The 23,403-nt window shown below is 48.6% G+C and overlaps 1 protein-coding gene across 1 annotated transcript; it reads left to right on the forward strand.

The window, feature by feature from the left end:
* Nucleotides 1-4,247: 4,247 nt before the first annotated feature.
* SAPCD2 (suppressor APC domain containing 2) lies at nucleotides 4,248-18,433 on the forward strand. The gene is made up of 6 exons (XM_083721859.1): nucleotides 4,248-4,767; nucleotides 6,700-6,851; nucleotides 11,049-11,195; nucleotides 12,106-12,201; nucleotides 14,445-14,567; nucleotides 15,594-18,433. The coding sequence occupies exons 1-6, from the start codon at nucleotides 4,305-4,307 to the stop codon at nucleotides 15,720-15,722; spliced, it is 1,110 nt and encodes a 369-aa protein (XP_083577985.1). The 5' UTR covers nucleotides 4,248-4,304; the 3' UTR covers nucleotides 15,723-18,433.
* Nucleotides 18,434-23,403: the final 4,970 nt, after the last annotated feature.

The following is a 23,403-nucleotide window of genomic DNA, read 5'->3' on the forward strand; positions in this document are numbered from 1 at the left end:
TGAAGAATAACTATGGATGATTACCAGAGAAGCCGAAGGAAATCTAAAATGTTTTTTATTTGTTAAAATTTGGATAAAATTGTATAATTTTGTTGGAAAATTAATAAAAAAATATTTTTTTTTTAAAAAAGGGAGAAGTGTAGAGAAAAGGCAAGTAAACAGGAGATATGATAGAAGTTTTTGGATGGTATGGACTGGGGAAAGTGGACAGAGAAAAGATTTTGGAGGAAGTCGGAGGCAGGAATGTTCCTGAATACCAGTTGTTTGAAGCCACAGGAGGGGAGAGGGCTCTGGTGCTCTCAGTGCTAGAAACTCAAGATATATCAGCTAAGTGCAAAATGGTACCTTAGCTCCAGGTTGCAGTTTACCAGGGGGTTGGAATAGAGGACCCTCGGGGTCCCTTCCAACGCTACAATTCTATGACTCTATAATCTCAGCTACATTGCTTGACTGTATCTTGCTCTTGCAACAAATCACTTGTTGCAGTATGCCAGAAGGAGAAACACACACAGTGGAAATGGAATAAACCATGGACTAAGATATGGTTACCAGATTTTTTCCAATGAATCCAGGGACACTTTTTTTTTTTAAAGCTGAGTAGCAACAGGGAGTCAGTAGTGGGGATGGTGAGGCCAAAGACCCTAGGCTGAAGCACACGTGCATATTGTATAAAGGTGCAAAGCCTTTCTTTCGCACCCTGTGAAACATAAATGCGCAGAGTTTTTTTTAAAAAACTGGGCAATGGTCATCCGCCCGCAACTCCCAAGCCTCCCCTGATCAGTCAAAACAAAGGGGGAAGGGGGCAGGAGATCCGTACCACCAGACGTCCCCATTTCCCCTTTGGCAGTCAGCAGCCTGGAGCCAGCCTGGTAGCACAGTTGGCTCTGGCAGTTGGTTCTGGCTGGCTTCAGGAGCTGCTTCCTGCCGTGGCGCCCACCATTTTTCCTCTCCGGAAGTCCCTGTATGATGGGTTGTGCACAAGACACATCATATGGGGACTTCCAGAGAGGAAAAATGGCAGGCGCCACAGCAGTGAGCAGCTCCTGAAGCCAGCCAGAGCCAACTATACTAACAGGCTGGCTCTGGGCTGCTGAGGCTGCCATTGCCGTGTTTCCCGGGAACAGATTTGCAGATCTGGGGACTGTCCCCGAGAACCAGGGATGTCTGGTAACCCTAGACTAAGACGGAGGTTTTTAAACTGTGGTCAACAACATGATGCCCAGAAATCTCAGCATAGTCGCAAAACCAGTAGCAAAATGTGCCTGGTGCATGGGGAATTTTAAACACTGGTTCAGATCCTGCTTGAGGATTTTGCAGTGGGGCATCTGGTTGGCCACTGTGACAACAGGATGCTGGACTAAATTGGCCATTGACTTGCCTGAACAGGCTCTTCTTATGTGCCTGTTGAATTGTAAGTTGCTGTTTGATTGCACTGGCAGAAAGTTAGTTCAGTAACCTAATAAAAATAATTTTATTATTTTAAATTATTTATTAAATTTATATACCACCCTATCTATACCTAGAGGTCTCTGGGCCATTCACAGAATAAAATCAGAATACAAAACCACAAAATACATCATCAAAACATACACACACACAAACCCAATACCCCCCTCCATTTTAAAAGGGCTTAAAAGAATAATTATTACAAATGGTAATTATTGTTTATACAGCAGCATCAATGTAGGAGATAAATTGTTTTGCAGGAGTCAACAGAGGCAAAACGAAAACCAGGTCCCTTGAGGAGCTTACACAACTGCATGGTGCCTCATTAAGAGTGATGAGGAGGGAGAGAGGTAGAAAAAATTCCACAGCTGTGTTTTTTTCTGTAATAACCCCCCACCTCCACCATTTTCTAGAACCAAAGCAACCACCAACCCAGTGGAATTGGACAGCCGGGGAGGAGTGTACAGTAATGGCTACCATACATTGAAATTGGAAAGGTATAAGGGAGGAGGTCAACAGTAGGTGGGCTAGAACCAATGGCAGGTATAGCCAAAGTCTGCTTTTCAAACCATTTTGCTTCCTGCTGAGTTCTGCAAGGGCCACACTGAGATCAGGGAGGAGGAAGGTGGTAGCCAGGGTCTTCCCCTGGATTGACGTTGGTGGGACAGGGCCCCATTTGCCTAGTGGACCAGCCTCCCCTGAGCAGGGAACTGCCGGGAGGTGACCTTTTTGGTGACAGTTCCTCCAGGTCTCAGTAAGGGGCACCCTGTCTCACCAGCAAGAGATTCCAGGGTGGAGCAGTGAAGAGCATTACAGCATTACAGACCTCCCTTGATTAGATTTCCAGCACAACACAAGTCTCCGGCAAAAAATTATGCTAACACCTTAAAGACCAACACATCTATGATAGTGTAAACTTTAATGGACCATAGTTGAACTCTGTACAGTTCTGGTGGCCTCACTGCAAAAAGAATACAGTGGTACCTCAGGTTAAGAACTTAATTCCTTCTGGAGGTCTGTTCTTAACCCGAAACTATTCTTAATAGTTAAAGCTATGGTTTTCCCATTAGTGATGTATGGAAGTGAGAGCTGGACCATAAAGAAGGCTGATCGCCGAAGAATTGTTGCTTTTGAATTCTGGTGCTGGAGGAGACTCTTGATAGTCCCATGGACTGCAAGAAGATCAAACCTATCCATTCTGAAGGAAATCAGCCCTGAGTGCTCACTGGAAGGACAGATCGTGAAGCTGAGGCTCCAAGACTTTGGCCACCTCATGAGAAGAGAAGACTCCCTGGAAAAGACCCTGATGTTGAGAAAGATGGTGGGCACAAGGAGAAGGGGACAACAGAGGACGAGATGGCTGGATAGTGTTCTCAAAGCTACCAGCATGAGTTTGACCAAACTGCAGGAGGCAGTGGAAGACAGGAGTGCCTGGCGTGCTCTGGTCCAGGGGGTCATGAAGAGTCGGACACGACTAAACAGCAACATTCTTAACCTGAAGCACCACTTTAGCTAGTGGGGCCTCCTGCTGCCGCCGTGCCGCCAGAGCATGATTTCTGTTCTCATCTTGAAGCAAAGTTCTTAACCTGAGGTAGTATTTCTGGGTTAGTGGAGTCTGTAACCTGAAGCGTCTGTAACCTGAAGCGTATGTAACCCAAGGTACCACTGTATTGTAGAGTTGGGAAACGGTCAGAAAAGGGCAGCCGAAATGGTCAAGCGGGTGGAGTGACTCCCCAATGAGGAAATGTAGCAGCGCTAGGGACTTCTTCGATCCGACAAAAGGCAAGTAAGAGGTGGTGTGAAAGAGGCATATAAAATTATGCATAGCATGGAGAAAGTGGAAATAAAAAAAGGTTTTTCTCACTCTCTCTTGTGGATATCCAATGAAGCTGAATGTTGGAAGGTTTAGCACAGATAAAAGTATTTCTTCACACATAGATATACTCCAGAACTCATTCACCCAAGTGATAGTAATGGCCTCCAACCTGAATGGCTTTAAAAGTGAGTTGGACACATTCATGGAGGAGGAGAGGCTTATCAGTGGCTGCTAGCCATAACAACTATGCTCAGACTGCACAGCTGGAGGCAGCAACGCTTCAGAATACCAGTGCTGGAGGCCATAGGGACAGAGGGCTCTTGTTGTGTTCGATTCAGATTGCAGGTTTCCCACAGGCGTCTGATCCGCTACTGTGAGAACAGGATGTGGGCTAGATGGGCCACTGGCCCGATCCAGTAGGCTCTTCTTTAGGTACTTTGAGAGCCCTTTCCCACCCAGCAGTGGCGCAACAACTATCCATCCCCTTTTGCAGAGAGAACTCTGGGACCCTCATTTGTATGGCAGGGCTTGTTCTTTTCATTCTTCTTGTATGAACACATTTAGCAATTTTTATGCTTTATTGTGTGCTTGTTCTATGCATCTGATTATTAAATGTTTGATACGTAAGTCAGTATTTTTAAATGATCTGTTAGCAGCCGCTTTGAGGATCGGGAGCAGGAGAGGTTTCTTAAGCCATGACTCTGAGTGTCCCGGTCACTCAGCCGGGGCTAGTCCTGGGGGAGCTAAGGGGCCATTTCTGCTTCTTTGTAGAGAATGTAGAAAAAGGGAGAAAAGTATCGTTTTAAAGCTGCATGAGGGCGGGGGGGGGCATCGAACGCGTGGAGGCGAAGAAATCAAACCAGCTCGCGAAGCGCCTCAGCCAATCCCCTTCCAGGGCGCTGAGCCGCCGGCCAATGAGCGGGAAGATTTGGTGCTAGTGTCGCTGACGTCACAGACCGGAGTCCCAGCCAACTCTTTGGAACATTCGGAAGATAACTTTTGTGTTCCTTCGGAACTTTGTGTAGCAATTTCGGGAGCAGCGATGGCGAATGAGCGCGGAAGTGATGGGCGCTCGCAGCCCGGCGGCAGCGCTACCGAGGGTCTGCCTCAGGCTTTCTTGCACAGCCTGCGGACCCTCTTCGACATCTTGGACGACCGCCGTCGAGGCTACGTGCACTTGCGGGAGATCGAGTCCCGGTGGCTGCAGCAAGGGAGCGAAGCTGGGGAGTTGCCCCGGGGCGTCTTGGAAGGGCTGCGGCGAGCCGCCCCGGCCAGCGGCTACCTCACCTTCGAGCGGTTCGTGTTGGGCTTGAGATCCTCGCTCCTCAGCCCAGACAAAGGAGGCACCTCACCGGGCCCCGCCAACAAAGGCCCCGGGCGCCCCGGCGCCCCTGCTCCGAAAAGCAGAGGAGAAGCGGAGAGGGGGTCCGGACGCGGCGCCAGCGAGTGCGCCTATCGGTCCCAGGAGAAGATCGCCAGCGCGCCGGCGGAATGCAAGAGAGCAGGTGAAGCGCAGGAGGCTAAAGCAGTGGCGTAGCGTGGGGGCTGCAGGGGGGGCCGGCCGCACCGGGCGCAACATCTGGGGGTTAGGGGGCGCAAATCCACGGGTTAGGGGGCGCAAATTACTTGCCTTGCCCCGGGTGCTGACAACCCACGCTACGCCACTGGGCTAAAGGGTCTCGCCCTCCCCGCAAAGACTGAGAACCCATGACTTTTAATTCGCGGGCACAGAAGTGCCTCTGAGCATGTGAGAAATCCCTTTCCCTCTTCACGTTGAGTAACTGCCCTAACAGAGAGCCGGTGTGGGTCTTGCGGTGGTAACAGACGGGCCATGGAGAAGAGCCCAGTTCAAATCCCCAGTTGGCTATGGGTGACTCTGTGGTGGGCGCGATATCTCAGCCTAGCGTACCTTGCAGGGCTGTTGTGAGGTGGGTAGGATTGAGGTAGAAGGGAGAGTTCTGTGTGCCACTTTGGGCTCCGTAGAAGAAAGATGGGATAAGAATGTAGATTAATAAAGGAAGATACAGTGGTACCTCGGGTTAAGTACTTAATTTGTTCCAGAAATCCGTTCTTAACCTGAAACTGTTCTTAACCTGAAGCACCACTTTAGCTAATGGGGCCTCCTGCTGCTGCCGGAGCACGATTTCTGTGCTCATCCTGAAGCAAAGTTCTTAACCCGAGGTAATATTTCTGGGTTAGCGGAGTCTGTAACCTGAAGCGTGTGTAACCCAAGGTACCACTGTAATGCATGCTTACCTTGCAGAATGTATACATGGGTCCAATGACACTTACCTGCTAGTATACTTTTTTGGTGGATCGCAGCCTTACTGCACAACCCTGTGCTTCTTGCCTACTGAGAAATGCATTTCCTGGAGCCTAAGGCACAGTCTACCTTCATTTTATCTTCACAAAAGCCCTGTGAGGTGAGCTAGGTGGAGAGATAGTGATTGGCCCAAAAGTGGGCTACTTTGAAGTTAGTGCATGGGGAGGCAAACTAAGGCCCGGGGGCCAGATCCGGCCCAATCGCCTTCTCAATGTGGCCCGTGGAGGGTCCGGGAATCAAGTGTGCATGTAAAATGTAGAATGTGCCCATTTATTTAAAATGCCTCTCCGGGTTATTTGTGGGGCTTGCCTGGTGTTTTTACATGAGTACAATGTGATGTGTCCTTTTATTTAAAATGCACCTCTGGGTTATTTGTGGGGCATAGGAATTATTCATTTTTTTCCTTCAAAATATAGTCCGGCCCCCCACAAGGTCCGAGCGACAATGGACTGGCCCCCTGCTGAAAAAGTTTGCTGACCCCTGGGTTAGTGGGTATGGGTTTGCAGCCTAAGCCCCCTCCCCACACATTTACCAATCTGCTCTCTGTAGCACCTCCTTTAAGCATTGCGCCTATTTCAGGTGCTCACCTAGGCTGCCTGTCACCTGCATTCCTTCCTCACCTGCCTGCTGCTCCATCCTCATGCTGTGGTTACTGTGGCCATACTGTTGGAAAATACAGTACAGTGGTACCTCGGGTTACATACGCTTCAGGTTACACACACTGCTAACCCAGAAATAGTGCTTCAGGTTAAGAACTTTGCTTCAGGATGAGAACAGAAATTGTGCAGCGGTGGTGCAGCAGCAGCGGGAGGCCCCATTAGCTAAAGTGGTGCTTCAGGTTGAGAACAGTTTCAGGTTAAGAATGGATCTCCAGAACAAATTAAGTTCTTAACCCGAGGTACCACTGTATAGAGAGAAATAAATGATAAAAAGTAGCTATAGGGTTGCAGGCATACTTCCCTAAATTTTAGAGAAGGTTTGAGGGAGGCAGAAATACACTAGAAGCAGTTTGTCCTTGATAATTTCCCCTTCTCTCCTCCTGGTCTGGGGAGCGGGGGAGGGGAGACCCAGGATGGCTTTAACTGAATCACTTCCCCTTTTCTCCAATCTACAGCAACAAAAGGTGGCAGCGGTGGTATCCGAAAGCTGGCAGGGCAGGCTCAGTACGAGAGCACCTCCAAGCTGGTAGCAGAAGTGCGGAGGCAGCCAAGAGGCCGTGGTGAGCACAGAAGACACACCATCACCAACGGTGTGGACTACAGCATGGTAAAAGAGCCCTTTCTTGTCACGCATTGGTTGGACGCAGAAGTATGGTGGGAGGCACCAGCTGGGAAACCCCCAAGGAAAGAAGGCTCAGGGCCTGGAGGTTGTTGGTGGGATAATGACGAGTGGTCGCAGGGACAAGAAGGAGGAGACTGGGAGTAGAAGGTGTTGGAAGCTGAAGAGGTAACAGGGTTTAGTGAGCAGGGAGAGTCTGTGGCAGAGGGAAGTCTAGAAGCAGAGGCTGGAGAGGAGGGAAGCCAAGAACCCAGGTGGGTGAAGAAGCCAGGGGGGTCTCCCCCTCCTGCTGTGACAAGCTCCCCTCCCCTCTGGTCTCCTAGACCCAGAAGAGACATGAAAAGGGCAGAGCAGAGGTTGGCTGCACACAGGTGCAATCTCAGATTGCTGGAGGGAAGCCCCTGAGAGGAGGGGACTCAGAAGGCTGTGGGGAGGCGGGGATTTTCAGACATGGCAACTGATCCAGGGGGCAGGACCTACCGGGCATGAGATGCTCTGTTTGTTAGGCCTGACACTCTGCCATGTCTGTGAAGGTTATGTTTTTGGCAACTCCAGTTTGCATGATGTGATTACTGCCAGCTTGCTCTTGTCACCTGGAGGAGCTCTGAAAACGCTGGAAGCAGTGACTTACTGGATGGGGGCCAGTACATTGAGACTGAATCCTGATAAGATGGAAGTGCTGTAGGTGGGAGGTTCCTATGTCCTGACATTAGGCATGTGGCCTGTTCTGGGTTGCAGCACCCTGGAAGAACACATTCACAGTCTGAGAATGCTGTTGGATTCCATCTTGTCCCTAGAGCCTCAAGTGGTATCTTTGACTAGGAGTGCTTGCGCCCGGCTTAGGCTGACTTGCCAGCTGTGGCTGTTCCTGGGATGGGATAGCCTGACCGCTCCTGTCTGGACTACTGCACTGTGCTGTATGCAGGGCTGCCTTTGAAGACAGTCCAGAGGCTGCAGCTTGTGCAAAATGCAGTTGCTAGGCTGGTAAATTGGCCAGCCTGATGGCACTGTGCGTAACTGGTCCCGAAAGTACTGTGTTTGCTTCCGGTGAGCTACCAGACCCAATTCAAAATTTAGTGCAAGCATATAAAGTCCTAAATGGCTTGAGGCGGCCTGGTTTTTATCTTACTGCTGACTTCAATTAGAGATAGCTGTGCTGTCTGGCGAGAACGAAATCTACTGCAGAAAGATAATGAGGCTGCTGGCTGCAAAAAGTCCCCCCCCCTCCTGCCACCCCAACCTTTTGGCATAAAGCCTTGTCCTTCTCACTGGTATGCTGAGCCCCCTAGTCAACAAACCTCATGGCAGCCTCAGATCTGTGGAACTCTCTTCCACTGGAGAATTGTGGCTTTGAACTAAGGATTTGTTTGGGGCTGACATATAAACTGGAGTGGGAGATAATCTCAGTTATAGGGTTTTCTGTTCAAATCTCTCTTTGCTCTCTAGTTGAATACATGTGTGGATTTTAAAAGGGGGCAATATTGACCCCATGAGGAGGGCTGGGAATGAAAATAAGATTGGAGACCTGTCTTTGCCCCAGATTCTGAGGGGGGTGCCCTCTCACCCCTCTTCCATCAAATCGCCCCATCTGGAGAGCGCCTCCTGCGTGTTTAATGGCTGTTTGCTTCCAAGGAGCAGGAGGCTTACATACACATCCCTTGCTCTGATCTGCATTGATCTCCCTCGTGGGGTCCCTCATAGCTCATTGCAGCTAGGCTGATTGGGTGAGGGGGGGGGGAGACAGCTTCGCTCGCTGGCTTGTTTAGGTGGCTGGTTCTCCTTCCCTGCCCCCATCTTCTCTTCCCTTCCACCCCCCCCCCCCCGGGGAACCTTCGATCAGCTGCAGGCTCGATGCTCCCTTGCTGGCTTTGGGGATGCTGGCCTTCTACCCCCTCCCCCTGTTGCCATGGCAATCACCCCCACCTCCACCCGAGGAGGCCATTCTGCTGCCGGTGGCTGACCAAGCTGGATGAGGGCTCTGGCTGCGTACAGCACCCTCGTCGTGCCTCTGGTCAGCAGCCTCCACAGTCCCAAAGCTCTGGACTTTTCCCTGTGGGTATGTCCTACCTCATGTGGGTTTGGGAAGGCGGGTCCTTCGCCCTAGGTGCATGCAAATCATTTGAAAATCATTGTAATCTGGGGTTGCTGCCTTGAGGGATTTCTGGTATCGGTTCTGGATTTGGGGGACAGGTTGGCAGAAGGAGGGAGGGAGGCGGTTTATTGATAAAAGATCAGGAATGCAGGAGGCTGCCTTATTCCCAGTCATGCTGTTGGTCCACCTACCTCAGTATTACCTACACTGACTGGCAGCAGATCTGAAACTGCAGTCTCTTGCATGCAAGGCAGACACTCCACCCCTGAGCTATGCCCCCCCCCCATATGATCTGCATTATGCGAGTCAAGCACCATTCAGCCACCCAGTTCTGGGTGCCCTTGCTGGCACCGGCTTTCCAGGGTTCCAGGCTTTGCCATCAATTTCTACTAGATCTTCTTCATCCAGAAATTGAACCTGGAAAGTCCTGCTGGCAGAAGGATGTGGTCTACCTCTCCCGAAGGACTGCGGAATGACATACCAAGAACTGACTTAGTTGGTCTTTAAGGTGCTACTGGAAGGAATTTTTTTTTGTTTTGACTATGGCAGACCAACACGGCTACCTATCTGTAACCCTCCAGGTGTTTAGGATTACAGCATCTACATTGGCAAAGGCAAAGGGTGTAGGTAACCTCTAAAAAGAAAGGCTGCATGGTGTATGCATGCATGCGATGTGAGGGAACAGAGCAGCACAGTGTTCAATGCAGCACTTCATGGGGCAGGAGGAAGGCGGCTTTCCTGTTTTCATTTAAAAACCAAGCTTGTAGTCCTCATGTTTGTAAATTTGTTTCAAGCTGAATGTGTGGAAGGCAGGTGACAGTGAGTGTTGGGAGAAAAGCACTTTAGAGCACGTTCGGAGGTATGGTTTTCCTGCGCTAGACACAGGCTCTGCTCAACTTGAGCCTTTGGAACATGATTGGAAGCCAAGAGTAGGGGCTGTGAAATGTGGAACCCATGGCCCCACAGAGTTTTTAGCTGAAAAAGATGGGACTTGATTGAGTGGCGGCTGCTGTTTGTGTGTCGTTGCATTTCTCTTTCCTCCAGAATGGAAACTCAGTGTGGAAAAGAAAACATGAAAAGGCTAGGGGTCACTGTGGGGTGCTTGCTGGTGCAGGAAAACCCCCAGAAGTAGCAAACCAAGACTTGTTAGCAAGTTCTGAGATGTGTGGCTTAAGAGTCCACTTCAGACATTATTCTGGAACTGGAATAAGAGGGGAAAGAGAAATCGGAAATGAACCCCTTTAAATTAATTTTTATTTTAATGCATTTATATCCCAGCTTTTTCTCCAAGGAGCTCAAGGCAGCATGTGTGGACTAGGACTAGCCGCCTAAGAAACAGTTTCTATTCAAATGTGATTTTGGTTTTTAACGCAGTGTAAGGGATGTGGGTTGCACTGTGGGTTAAACCACAGAGCCTAGGACTTGCCGATCAGAAGGTTGGTGGTTTGAATCCCCGCGGCGGGGTGAGCTCCCGTTGCTCGGTCCCTGCTCCTGCCAAACTAGCCATTCGAAAGCACGTCAAAGTGCAAGTAGATAAATAGGTACCACTCCGGCGGGAAGGTAAACGGCGTTTCCGTGCACTGCTCTGGTTCGCCAGAAGCGGCTTAGTCATGCTGGCCACATGACCCGGAAGCTGTACGCCTGCTCCCTCGGCCAGTAAAGGGAGATGAGCGCCGCAACCCCAGAGTCGGCCACGACTGGACCTAATGGCCAGGGATCCCTTTACCTTTTAAGGTAGTCTCTGTGGGTGTATTTAACTATGGGGTATCAGAGTTTTTAGGGGGCTAACCTGGCTGGGATAGCAGGCTTGTTGGTTTTTGAAAGTCTGATGTAGATTTTTTCAGTTTTGTTGTTCCGTATGGGACAATGACAATAAAGATTATTGTATCGTATCGTGGTTCTTCCCATCTCATTTAATCCCTGCGACAAACCTGTGAGGTAGGTTAGGCTGAGAGGCAGTAACTGGCCCAAGGTCACACCCAGTAGGGACTATGTACAAGATGTTTCCTCCCCCCTCCCTGCCAGTCCTACTATGGTGGCCTTTTTTGTGCGCAAGGACTCACTGACTGTGCCTGGGGTTTGTGTCTTGGCAGCTGAAGCAGCTGAAGGAGCTGGAGAAGGAGAAGGACTTACTGCTGCAAGGGCTGGAGTTGGTGGAGAAGGTGCGCGAGTGGTACCATCAGCAGATCCATGCTCTTCAGGAACGCCAGAAGCAGCTGAGCAGCGGCAGAGTGCACATTGTGAGTAACAGGTTGCTGTTGGGTTGTTTTTGTTTTTTTAAGCGAGTTTCCTTGCTTGCTCTCCAAGGAAGGAGAGCACAACTTCTAGACCGTGTGGAATGGTCACACAGCTCTTATTGTCAGAAAATTCTTCCTAATGATGAGTCGGTGTATCCTTTTTTGCATTTCCCTTTGTGGCTTAGGGCCCTCGTATCTATGGGACCGTCTCTCTTGCTCTGCCCCACAGAGGACCTTAAGGTCCATGGATAACCATAGTTTAGAGGTCCCAGACTCTAAGGAAGTCAGACTATCCTCCGCCAGGGCCTTCTCAGTGATGGCTCCAACCTGGTGGAATGCTCTGTCCCATGAGACCAGGGCCCTTCAGGGTTTAACCTCCTTCCGTCAGGCCTGTAAGACAGAGCTATTCCGCCTGGCCTTTAATTTGAATTCAGCCTGATCTTTTATTTCCCTTCTCTTCCCTCCCCCTCCCCTTTTATGAAGATCACCCGCTCTGAGACCCCACAGCTAATTCTCCCCTGGCCTCCTCGCTGGACCAAGTAGGGCCAATTCAGCCAGCTAGCCCTGGGGATTATCTAATGCTTATTTCCCCTAAATTGATTTTTGAATTTTATTGTTATTTATGTTTTTCTACTGTATTTTCTACTGCTTTTATAATTAAGTGTTTTAAATTTGTTGTTAGCCGCCCTGAGTTTTCTGAACGGGAAAGGGCGGGGTATAAATAAATTATTATTATTATTATTATTATTATTATTATTATTATTATTATTATTATTATTAGCTATCTGGGGGTGCTGGCTGCAGGCATGAAGGAGCTATGGTGGAGTGCTCCTGTGGATTGACAGCTGGCCTGGCTGCTCTCTTATATTGCTTTCTCCCCCCCATCCCCGCCCCCCGGCTTTGTCTCACACAGGACTTGTTCGCAGAGGGCACTCTGAGCCACCATCTCCTGCTCAAACTGCAAGCGCTGAATCACTACCTCAGTGAGCTATTGTCTCTTTCAGCAAAGGTGAGAGCTGCGGTACGGACAAGGGCCAAGGAAGTGGGAGTGGTGGGAGTTGTTAGGTCTTGAGTGGGCTAGCAGAGGCTACTAACCATGAGGGCTATACTCTGCCTTCATACTCTGAGGCCGCAATGCTTCTGAACACCAGAAGCTACAGGAGAGGAGAAGGCTCTTGTGCTCAGGTCCTCCTTGCAGGTTTCCCATGGGGGGGGGGCATCTGGTTGGCCACTGTGAGAACAGGGTGCTGGACCAGATGGACCATTGGCCTGGCACAGCAGGGCTCTTTAATTAATTAATATCCTTTATTAGGCATAGCAAACCACACATTATCAAACAGACACCGTATACAAATTGTGCAAAATACAAGCTCAACATAACAAGGTTTGTTCCAGTCAGATCTTTAACTCCAGAGAGAATCAATTTGCACAAATAATACAATGCAACACTAACACATCACCGATCAGTTAAGAACAACTAAATCTCTTTATAATGGCCCAGTATTTCTACACGGACAGCACTCAAAAAATTCAGCCACTATTAAGGTAATTTGATCATTCCCGTCCGAGAGCAGGTCCTGAACCATTGGTGGTACTGTATACAGGTGAAACTCAAAAAATTAGAATATCGTGGAAAAGTTCCTTTATTTCCGTAATCCAACTTGAAAGGTGAAACTAAAATATGAGATAGACTCGTGACATGCAAAGCGAGATATGTCAAGCCTTGATTTGTTATCATTGCGATGATCACGGCGTACAGCTTATGAAAACCCCAAATTAACCATCTCAGAAAATTAGAATATTCAAGGAAATCAGCAAAACAAGGACTGCAAATCAAGCAAGATTGGACCTCTGAGAAGTAGAAGCACATCTCACTTTGCATGTCATGAGTCGATCTCCTACACTAGTTTCACCTTTTAAGTTGAATTAGTGAAATAATAAATAAGTTTTACGACAGTCGCACAGAATTTGGCCACCCTTAGCGTAATCTCCAGATCCTTGTCCTCTACCAGGAGTTTTAGACATTGAACCCATTTGGAGATTTTTGTATAACAGGAGTGATAAATACCGAACATATATCCCTGTAGAAACGGCCACATAACAAGACATAAGAGACAGTTTCTACCTCCATCAAGCCGCAGGGGCAGACTCGTTCCACGTATGGTTTACCCTTGAATCTGCCCCAGCAATAAGGCAGATGGCAGCACGTTGAATCTAGCGAGGGTAAATGACCGTCTATATTTGGGTATTTGTAATTCTGACAAATAATTTGCTGGGGTAAATCCTCTCCCATTAACTTTTATTGCTGGGGGTTTATTCATCTCGCTCATGTGGCATTGCAGTTCCACATCCCAAATTCATTGGCGGTTTAATGCTCTAGCAAACATCACTGGGGGCATTCAGAGTGCTCCCCACCGGGTGACAACAAAGGAGAGGGCCTTTTCTCTTGTGGGAACCTTCAATCTGGACCCAGGCATAAGAGCACCCTCTAGGCCCTGTGGCTTCCAGTGACTGTGGAAGCAAAGCATAGCTGCCATGGTTAGTAGCCATTGATAGCTCAGTCTCATCCATGCATTTGTCCAATCCTCTTTTAAAGCCATCTAGGTTGACAGCCATCACTGCCTCTTGTGGGAGGGAGTTCCACAGTTTAACTGTGCTCTGTGTTAGTTAGACACGGGTGGCGCTGTGGGTTAAACCACAGAGCCTAGGACTTGCTGATCAGAAGGTTGGCGGTTCGAATCCCCACGACAGGATGCGCTCCCATTGCTCGGTCCCTGCTCCTGCCAACCTAGCAGTCCGAAAGCATGAAATGCAAGTAGATAAATAGGTACCACTCCAGCGGGAAGGTAAATGGTGTTTCCGTGCGCTGCTCTGGTTCGCCAGAAGCGACTTAGTCCTGCTGGCCACATGACCCGGAAGCTATACACCGGTTCCCTCGGCCAGTAAAGCGAGATGAGCGCCGCAACCCCAGAGTCGGCCATGACTGGACCTAATGGTCAGGAGTCCTTTGGTCAGGTGTCAGTCATAGAATTGTACAGTTGGGAGGTACCCAAGAGGACATGTATTCCAACCCTCTACAATGCAGGAATCACAGCTAAGTAATCCCTGACAGATCAAGGAGTCACCTAAAGACTTTCTCGTATGTGAGAATGAGGGATGAAGTGCATTAAGAAAATGGTGGTGGTTTGTCTTTTTGAGACAGAGTGTAAAGCACGTGCAGCCCTGGAACAAACCGCTTTTCTTTGTCTCTAGCCACTGAACCCCAGTTTTGCAATGGGGCATGCTCCACCCTCTGCGCTCACGACCTCCCCTCCTCTCGTCGGATCTCAGCAGGCCTTCAACATGTTGAAGGAGCAGAACCGTCTGCTCACCATGGTGAGTCTGCTATTAAGTGCCAGTCCGTTTGAGTCACTGCCAGCCCACCTGTCCCCAGCCATGTTTTTTTCCCTTCAAATTTTTTTATTCATTTTATAACACAAATAAACAACACAAACAGAAAAAACAAACAATACAAACAAATTCTTATCATTTCCCCCCTAAACATTGTTAAGTGGGCTTCCCCAAGTCCCCACTACCTGATTTTCATTTTGCTTCATCTTTAGCAACCTATATCATAATTTATAACCATTTTTTTATCACACTTACTTTTACCATAAAAATCTTCACATTTTATCCCTTACATATAATACTATTTTAAAATACACTTTCTTCTACTTCTAACCCTACAGCCTATATCAACTTCCAAAGCTATTCTAAGATTTAAATATTAACCATTTTTTTTCAAATATTCTTTAAAATTCTTCCAATCTTCTTCCACCGTCTCTTCTCTCTGGTCTCGGAGTCTCCCGGTCAGTTCGGCAAGTTTCATATAGTCCATCATCGTCATCTGCCATTTTCGATAGTTGGTAAATCTTGTTTCTTCCAATTCTTCGCTAGTAATATTCTTGCAGCTGTTGTGGCATACAGAAAAACAGTAATATCCCTTTTGGAGATTTCACCCCCCACTGTACCAAGTAAAAAGGTTTCTGGTTTTTTAATAAATGTGTTTTTCAACACTTTTTTCAATTCATTATAAATCCGTTCCCAGAAGTCTTTTAGCTTGGGTCACATCCACCACATGTGGTAAAAGGTTCCTTCTTTTTCCTTACATTTCCAGCATTTATTATCATGAGTATGATACATTTTTGCTAACTTCACTGGTGTTAAGTACCATCTATACATCATTTTCATCAAATTTTCTCTTAATACACTACATGTTGTGAATTTAATTCCTTTTTTCCACAATCTCTCCCAGTCCACCATCATAATATTGTGCCGAACACACCCCTGGCCCATTCAGTTATTACAGATTTCACCTGTCCTTAGCCATGTGGTGGCCTTAACTCTGCCTTTACCCCGCAGGAGGTGACAGACAAAAGTGAGCGGATCACCCAGCTGGAGCTGGAGAAGTCTGCTCTGATCAAGCAGCTGTTTGAAGCGCGTGCCCACAGCCACCACGAAAGCAACCTGCTGGACTCCACCTTCATCTAAGACCATCTTTGGACATTGTGCAGGGCTGCAGGGGGACACCAGCCCTGGCTGCAAGCATCTTTCAGGATCCTGTGCAGCCGCAAACAAGGTGGCGACTTGCACCTTGCCCTCACCCCTGCACCATCTGGCCTTGGATCTCTTTTACCTTGTGGCCAAGGCCTGAAATCATGACATTGGGTGCAATTTACTCTCCTGACGGTTGGGCAAAGGAGCGTTGATGTGCAGGCCTGCATTGCTCCAGCCCAACCCATTCCAGGATCCAGATTTGGATTAGCTGCTGTTCCACCCCACCCAACCACCCCGGAAATGCCAGTGGTGTTTGGTGTTTTTATTTTAACTCCTGCCCTACGACACCATTCTACTGAGTGTTGATGGCGAATTGGGGCTTTCACTCCAGTATTGATGGTCCGACCCGTTTCCCATGGTTAGAAGTCTCTTCCTTGACGTGAGAAAGGAGATTAATGGTATTTATCTTTAGGATATCTGCAACTCATTGACAAGCATTCCACATTGGCGGAACGGCATGTACTCCATGCTGGACCCAGCGGCAGAATGTAAGCATTCACACACACACCCCAGGATGTTTGTGTGGGGTACCCCCCCCAAGGGGGCCTGGGATGAAGGAAGCCCTCTGCAGCTTGCTGATTCTTCTCCACTCCACCCCTGGGTTAGTCCTGACCCGGGAGCAGAGCTTTAAGCTGGGTGCACACTGGAGCCAGGCTCCAGTGGGAGCCTGTTCTGGGGGCACCTGGTCATGCCTCCTCCCAAAAATGTGCCTGGGGGAACAGCCCCACCACCACGCTGAACCCTGGAAACTGTTCCAAAAGTGAGATTTTGGCTCAGTTGTCAGGAGTGATATTTCTCTTTGGCTTAAGAGGAGAGTACTCCTGAGTTCACGCAGAGTGCTCTTTCCTCCTTTGCTGTGGCTGGACTTTGGGCAAACCTCTGAACCCCCTTCCTAAACCTGTGCCTTTTTTCGTAAGAGTCACAGCAAAGTCCAAGCAGACGACATTGGGGATTATACTGCCTCTTATGCGAGAGGATTGTTTGAGCTGTTCCAGCTAATAGACTTCTCATTTCATATCAGGTGGTTGGAGGTTTTCAAGCAAGCCTGGATTTCTCCAGGACATAGATGGAGTAGGCTTATTTTATGTTGCTGGTTATTTTAACCAACTCTTTGCAGGAGGTTGGACCAAATGACCCTTTGGGTCCCTTCCAACTATATAATTCTGTGTACAAAACACAGCCATCTTTCAAAACTCTTAAATTCTCTCAATTTTGCAAAGCGCAGTTCTCCAGCTGAGGAATGCCTACAAAGAAGCACACAGCGAGAAGAAGTGTACAAAGAAATGCACTTATTAGTGAAAATAACATACAAAAATGCATTATATTGGGGGGGAAATTGCTCTGCAAAAACGTGTAGATATTAAGTAAAATTGCATAAGAGCATCTATAGAATCCTAAGGGTTGGGAGGGATCCCAAAGGTCATCTAGCTCAACCCCCTGCAATGCAGGAATCTCAACTGAAACATCCAGGACAGAGTGTCATCCAACCTCTGCTTAAAAACCTCCAAAGAAGGAGAGCCCACCAGTTCTTGTGGAAGTCTGTTCCACTGTCAAACAGCTCTTTCCGTCAAAAAGTTATTCCTGATCTTGAGTCGGAATCTCATTTCTTGTCATTTGAATCAAACTGAAAGGCAGGTGAGTTTCCATGATAACCTTTTCTTTAAATTGCTAGCTAATGTGGAATGGAAGCCTGGCAAAACGAGAAGCAGACTAACCCAATATCTGTCACACTCCAAATAGAATGTCCACAGACATGCTGTGACATCACTGATCGTCCACCAATGGCAGAAAACCGATGACAGCTACAGTGGGTTTTGTGGACATGTAACGCTGGGGGAGGGACGTGGGTGGCGCTGTGGGTTAAACCACATAGCCTAGAACATGCTGATCAGAAGGTCAACGGTTCGAATCCCTGTGAGGGGGTGAGCTCCCGTTGCTTGGTCCCTGCTCCTGCCAACCTAGCAGTTCAAAAGCATGTCAAGTGCAATAAATAGGTACCTCTCTGGCGGGAAGGTAAACGGTGTTTCTGTGTGCTGCTCTGGTTCGCCAGAAGCGGCTTAGTCATGCTGGCCACATGACCCGGAAGCTGTCTGCAGACAAATGCTGGCTCTCTCGGCCAGTAAAGCGAGATGAGCACCGCAACCCCAGAGTTGGTCACGACTGGACTGGGGTCAGGGGTCCCTTTACCTTTACTAACACTGGGGGAATCCCGTCCACTTTTTGCCACTGCTGTTTTGACTTGGGATGTCTCTGCAAAGAGCACCCCACCCCCCGTAATCAGAATTGTAGAGTTGGAAGGGACCTTGAGGATCATCTAGTCCAGCCCCCTGCAATGCAGGAATATGCAGTTGTTTCATACGGGGATCGAACCTGCAACCTTGGCATTATCACCACCATGTTCTAAGCACCCGAGCTATCCAGGCTGTGGTTAAGATGCTATGTGACTCCCCTCTTCAAATATGTTTACCCTCCCCAAATAGGTTTACATCTGAACACTTGTATGCCATTTTTGTATGTAGCATTTTGGTACCGGTAACTTGTCTGAAGTTCTTCATGTATGTATATGTACACTTGTTCTGTGACCATGGAGGATTGTTGGTTCCTTTTTCCTCCCAAATAAAAGCTGAAATGAGCCTGAAACCATTACTGCTGTTGTGACTGTTGTTGTTACTCTTATTTATCATGCTAATTGATGCTTTTGAATTATGGTGCTGGAGGAGACTCTTGAGAGTCCCATGAAGATCAAACCTATCCATTCTTAAGGAAATCAGCCCTGAGTGCTCACTGGAAGCACAGGTCGTGAAGCTGAGGCTCCAATACTTTGGCCACCTCATGAGAAGAGAAGACTCCCTGGAAAAGACCCTGATGTTGGGAAAGATGGAGGGTACAAGGAGAAGGGGACGACAGAGGACGAGATGGTGGGACAGTGTTTTCGAAGCTACCAGCATGAGTTTGACCAAACTGTGGGAGGCAGTGGAAGACAGAAATGCCTAGCATGCTCTGGTCCATGGGGTCACGAAGAGTCAGACGCAACTAAACAACAAAAATCACATGCAGGGTGCCTTACAAATAATAATGATAGTGCAGGTCTCTGTCCCAAGGGGCTTACAATCTACAAATGGTCTCAAGGCAGCAAGAGTGGGCTGTGTGACTTCTCACCTAAGAGCATTCATTATTATTTATTAATAAAAGTATTTATATATTGCTAAATCACAAAACATATCAAAGTGGTTTACAACATTGAAAAGATTAAAACCACACACAATAAAAGCTTCAGAAAAAAAGTAAAAGCCATTTTGAAGCAAAAATGTGTGTTAAAAACACACATCAGTCAACCATTTAGGGAGTGGTATTTCCTGCATAAGCCTTGTGGAATAAAAAAAGTTTTCATCGGGCTTTTAAAACTTGGTACAGAGGGCACCTGCTTTGATGTGGATTTCAGTTGGGAGAACCAAAGTTTCTGCAGAAATGTCCCGCTTTCGTCCACAAGAGGGCGCTGCTGTCCCACTTAGAATGCATTAGGTTTTAAAGAGCAGCATTAGCCCACAGGCCACATGGGGTTGATTAATCTTTTTAGATTCATTTCACATATTTGTAAACTGATTCACAGACTGAAGCCATTGAAGCAGTGTACAACAATATAAACATGAGGGGGTGGGGGAGATTCCCTAGGTGGAGATGGAGGCAATGAATTTTACAGATCTGCCTCTGAGCCAGTCCTTCGCCTCCCAGGAGGACACAGTACAGTAAGATCACATCTTGTGTGCAGTTAGCTTGCATTCTTTCAGACAGGTTGGGAGATAGCCTCTTGAAATTGAGCAAATTAAATGTATGCAAGCTGGAGAGCTGAAAAGTTTGGGGGGTTTTGTGTGTGCCAGGTTTTCCCAGCAAAGCTTCCTCACTTGTGTGCAAGCTCTGGAGTGATGCAAGCATGGGATCAGTTTGAGTAAACACATTTATGTGCCATCCCTAGAACATACCCCACCCCATGCAAGGTGGAATCAGATAATAATAATAATAATAATAATAATAATAATAATAATAATAATAAATAATTTTTATTTATACCCCGCCCTTCCCAGCCAAGGCCGGGCTCAGGGCGGCTAACAAGCAATAATAAAAACAAGTTGAATGAATACAACTTAAAAAGAAGATTAGGTAAAGGTAAAGGTACCCCTGCCCGTACGGGCCAGTCTTGACAGACTCTGGGGTTGTGCGCCCATCTCACTTAAGAGGCCAGGGGCCAGCGCTGTCCGAAGACACTTCCGGGTCACGTGGCCAGCGTGACATCGCTGCTCTGGCGAGCCAGAGCCGCACACGGAAACGCCGTTTACCTTCCCGCTGGTAAGCGGTCCCTATTTATCTACTTGCACCCGGGGGTGCTTTCGAACTGCTAGGTTGGCAGGCGCTGGGACCGAGCAGCGGGAGCGCACCCCGCCGCAGGGATTCAAACCGCCGACCTTTCGATCGGCAAGTCCTAGGCGCTGAGGCTTTAACCCACAGCGCCACCTGCGTCCCTAATAAAAAAAGAAGATTAAAATACAACAATTAAAATATTGAAACATTAAAATATTAAAATACAGCCTCATCACAGGAGGAGAAAGGAAAAAGAAAAAAGAAAGAGGGGGAAGGAATCAAATTGTCTCCAAGCCAAAGGCCAGGCAGAACAACTCTGTCTTACAGGCCCTGCGGAAAGAAATCAGATCCCGTAGGGCCCTGGTCTCATGAGACAGAGCGTTCCACCAGGCCGGAGCCAGAGTTGAAAAGGCCCTGACTCTGGTTGAGGCTAATCTGACTTCCTTAGGGCCCGGGACCACTAGGGTGTTGCTTGAAGCTCTGCTTGAGGCATAGCAGGAGAGGCGGTCCCGTAGGTACGAGGGTCCTAGGCCGTGAAGGGCTTTAAAGGTCAAATCCAGCACCTTAAATCTGACCCTGTACTCCACCGGGAGCCAGTGCAGCTTGAAAAGCACTGGGTGAATATGCTCCCATGGCAGAGACCCCGTGAGGAGCCTCGCTGCAGCATTCTGTACCCGCTGGAGTTTCTGGGACAGCTTCAAGGGCAGCCCCGCGTAGAGCGAATTACAGTAGTCAAGCCTGGAGGTGACCGTCGCATGGATCACTGTGGCCGGGTCGGGGTGGGAAAGGTAAGGGACCAACTACTTGATGCAGCGAAGGTGGGAAAATGTCGCCTTGGCTGTTGCTGTAACCTGTGCTTCCGTGGAAAGGGAGGCGTCAAGGATTACACCCAAACTCTTAACGGAAGGCAATGGCACTAATTGGGCCCCCGCAAGAGAAGGGAGTTGGTCCCTCATCCCCATGCCGTCCCGAACATGCCATAGGACCTCTGTCTTTGAAGGATTTAGTTTCAATCGGCTCCCACGAAACCATCCAGCCACAGCTTCCAAGCATCTGGTCAGTGTGTTCGGGGCCGAGTCAGTGTGGCCATCCATCAGCAGATAGAGCTGAGTGTCATCAGCATATTGGTGACAGCCCAGCCCAAAGCTCTGGACAATCTGGGCAAGGGGGTGCATAAAGATGTTAAAAAGCATTGGGGAGAGGATTGTGCCCTGCAGCACTCCACACAACAAGGAGTGGTGCGACGACATCTCCCTCCCTAGCGCCATCCTCTGTCCCTGACCAGAGATAAAAGAGCACAGCCATTTACGGGCTATGCCCTGTATCCCCATGTATACTGGGACACACACCCACCCCAATTTTGGTTGAAGGTTTTAATGCATGGGTATGCAAACTAAAGCCCGGGGGCCTGATCCGGTCCAATCACCTTCCAAATCCAGCCCGTGGACAGTCCGGGAATCACTGTGTTTTTTAAGTAGAATATGTGCTTTTATTTAAAATACATCTCTGGGTTATTTGTGGAGCCTGCCTGGTGTTTTTACATGAGTAGAATGTGTCCTTTTATTTAAAATGCATTTCTGGGTTATTTGTGGGGCATAGGAATTCTTTCATTTTTTCCCTTCAAAATATAGTCCAGTCTACCCCCCACCCCCAGGTCTGAGGGACAGTGGACCGGGCCCCTGCTGGAAAAAAGTTTGCTGACCCCTGTTTTAATGCATAAGTCACTTGGGTACATAAGTCAGGTGACAAAGCTCTGAGGTCAATGGGTGCAGCAACCAATGAGGTACATGGCCAGGAGTAAGCCAAGACAAGGGACGCGGGTGGCGCTGTGGGTTAAACTACAGAGCCTAGGACTTGCTGATCAGAAGGTTGGCGGTTCGAATCCCCGCCATGGGGTGAGCTCCCATTGCTCGGTCCCTGCTCCTGCCCACCTAGCAGTTCAAAAGCATGTCAACGTGCAAGTAGATAAATAGGTACCGCTCCAGCAGGAAGGTAAACGGCGTTTCTGTGCGCTGCTCTGGTTTGCCAGAAGCGGCTTAGTCATGCTGGCCACATGACCGGGAGCTGTACGCCGGCTCCCTCGGCCAGTAAAGAGAGATGAGTGCCACAACCCCAGAGTCCCTCACGACTGGACCTAATGGTCAGGGGTCCCTTTTACCTTTACCTTTAAGCCAAGACATTCCCCGAAATCTTTGCTCCTGAAATGGTTGGGACCCACAGAACTGAGAAAGCAAGCAAGCAGGCACTACTCTGACCAGGCTGAGTTTGCCAGGTCTGTTTGCACCAGCACAGCTGTGTCCACATCCTTGGTGATGGGAGACAGAGTTGATAGGGCCAGCTCACCGTGTGATGGAATCCCAGACACCTCAGAAAGGGCTCTTCACTGCTTGGAGGTGCTACTAGAGACATGTCAGTCTGGTTTGGCATAGCACTCATGACCTATTCTGCCAGGATGTCTCTACCAGACCCACAACACTTTGAAACCGACCCATTTCCCACTTGCACCCAGGACTTTGTTGGGGGGGCAGGACTTTTGTTAGGCAGGCAGAACTGATGTGATTGGCCAGTTAGTTAAGTATTTCTATTGTTTTACTTAGGAGGGAGCAGCTGCCCCATCCCTGCCCCCCCCCCCAGCTACGTCCAGGCCACTGCAGATTGAACCTGGAACCTTCTGCATGCAAAGCAGGTGCCCCAGTACTGAGCTACAGCCCCATCCCCTGAAACCATTGTTGTTGTTGTTGTTGTTTAGTCGTTTAGTCGTGTCTGACTCTTCGTGACCCCATGGACCAGAGCGCGGCAGGCACTCCTGTCTTCCACTGCCTCCTGCAGTTTGGTCAGGCTCATGTTTGTGGCTTCGAGAACACTGTCCCACCATCTCGTCCTCCGTCGTCCCCTTCTCCTTGTGCCCTCCATCTTTCCCAACATCAGGGTCTTTTCCGGGGAGTCTTCTCTTCTCATGAGATGGCCAAAGTATTGGAGCCTCAGCTTCAGGATCAGTCCTTCCAGTGAGCACTCAGGGCTGATTTCCTTAAGAATGGATGCGTTTGATCTTCTTGCAGTCCATGGGACTCTCAAGAGCCTCCTCCAGCACCACGATTCAAAAGCATCAATTCATCGGCAATCAGCCTTCTTTATGGTCCAGCTCTCACTTCCATACATCACTACTGGGGAAACCCTGAAACCATTAGAAATCCCTTTAAGAGGCACACAGTCTCGAAGGGGAATAAATGGTATAAAAGGTGGATGCCACAGATATTGT

Source organism: Podarcis gaigeae (assembly GCF_964106915.1).
Source record: "Podarcis gaigeae genome assembly, chromosome: Z".
NCBI classification, from domain to species: domain Eukaryota; kingdom Metazoa; phylum Chordata; class Lepidosauria; order Squamata; family Lacertidae; genus Podarcis; species Podarcis gaigeae.

What these genes read in the sequence shown, in the direction of transcription:
- SAPCD2 (XM_083721859.1), top strand. Translation starts at nt 4,305, where the DNA reads ATGGCGAATGAGCGCGGAAGTGATGGGCGCTCGCAGCCCGGCGGCAGC. An exon ending in GGCGGAATGCAAGAGAGCAG is followed by an intron (nt 4,768 to 6,699) that starts GTGAAGCGCAGG and finishes TCCAATCTACAG; the next exon opens with CAACAAAAGGTGGCAGCGGT. An exon ending in ACGGTGTGGACTACAGCATG is followed by an intron (nt 6,852 to 11,048) that starts GTAAAAGAGCCC and finishes GTGTCTTGGCAG; the next exon opens with CTGAAGCAGCTGAAGGAGCT.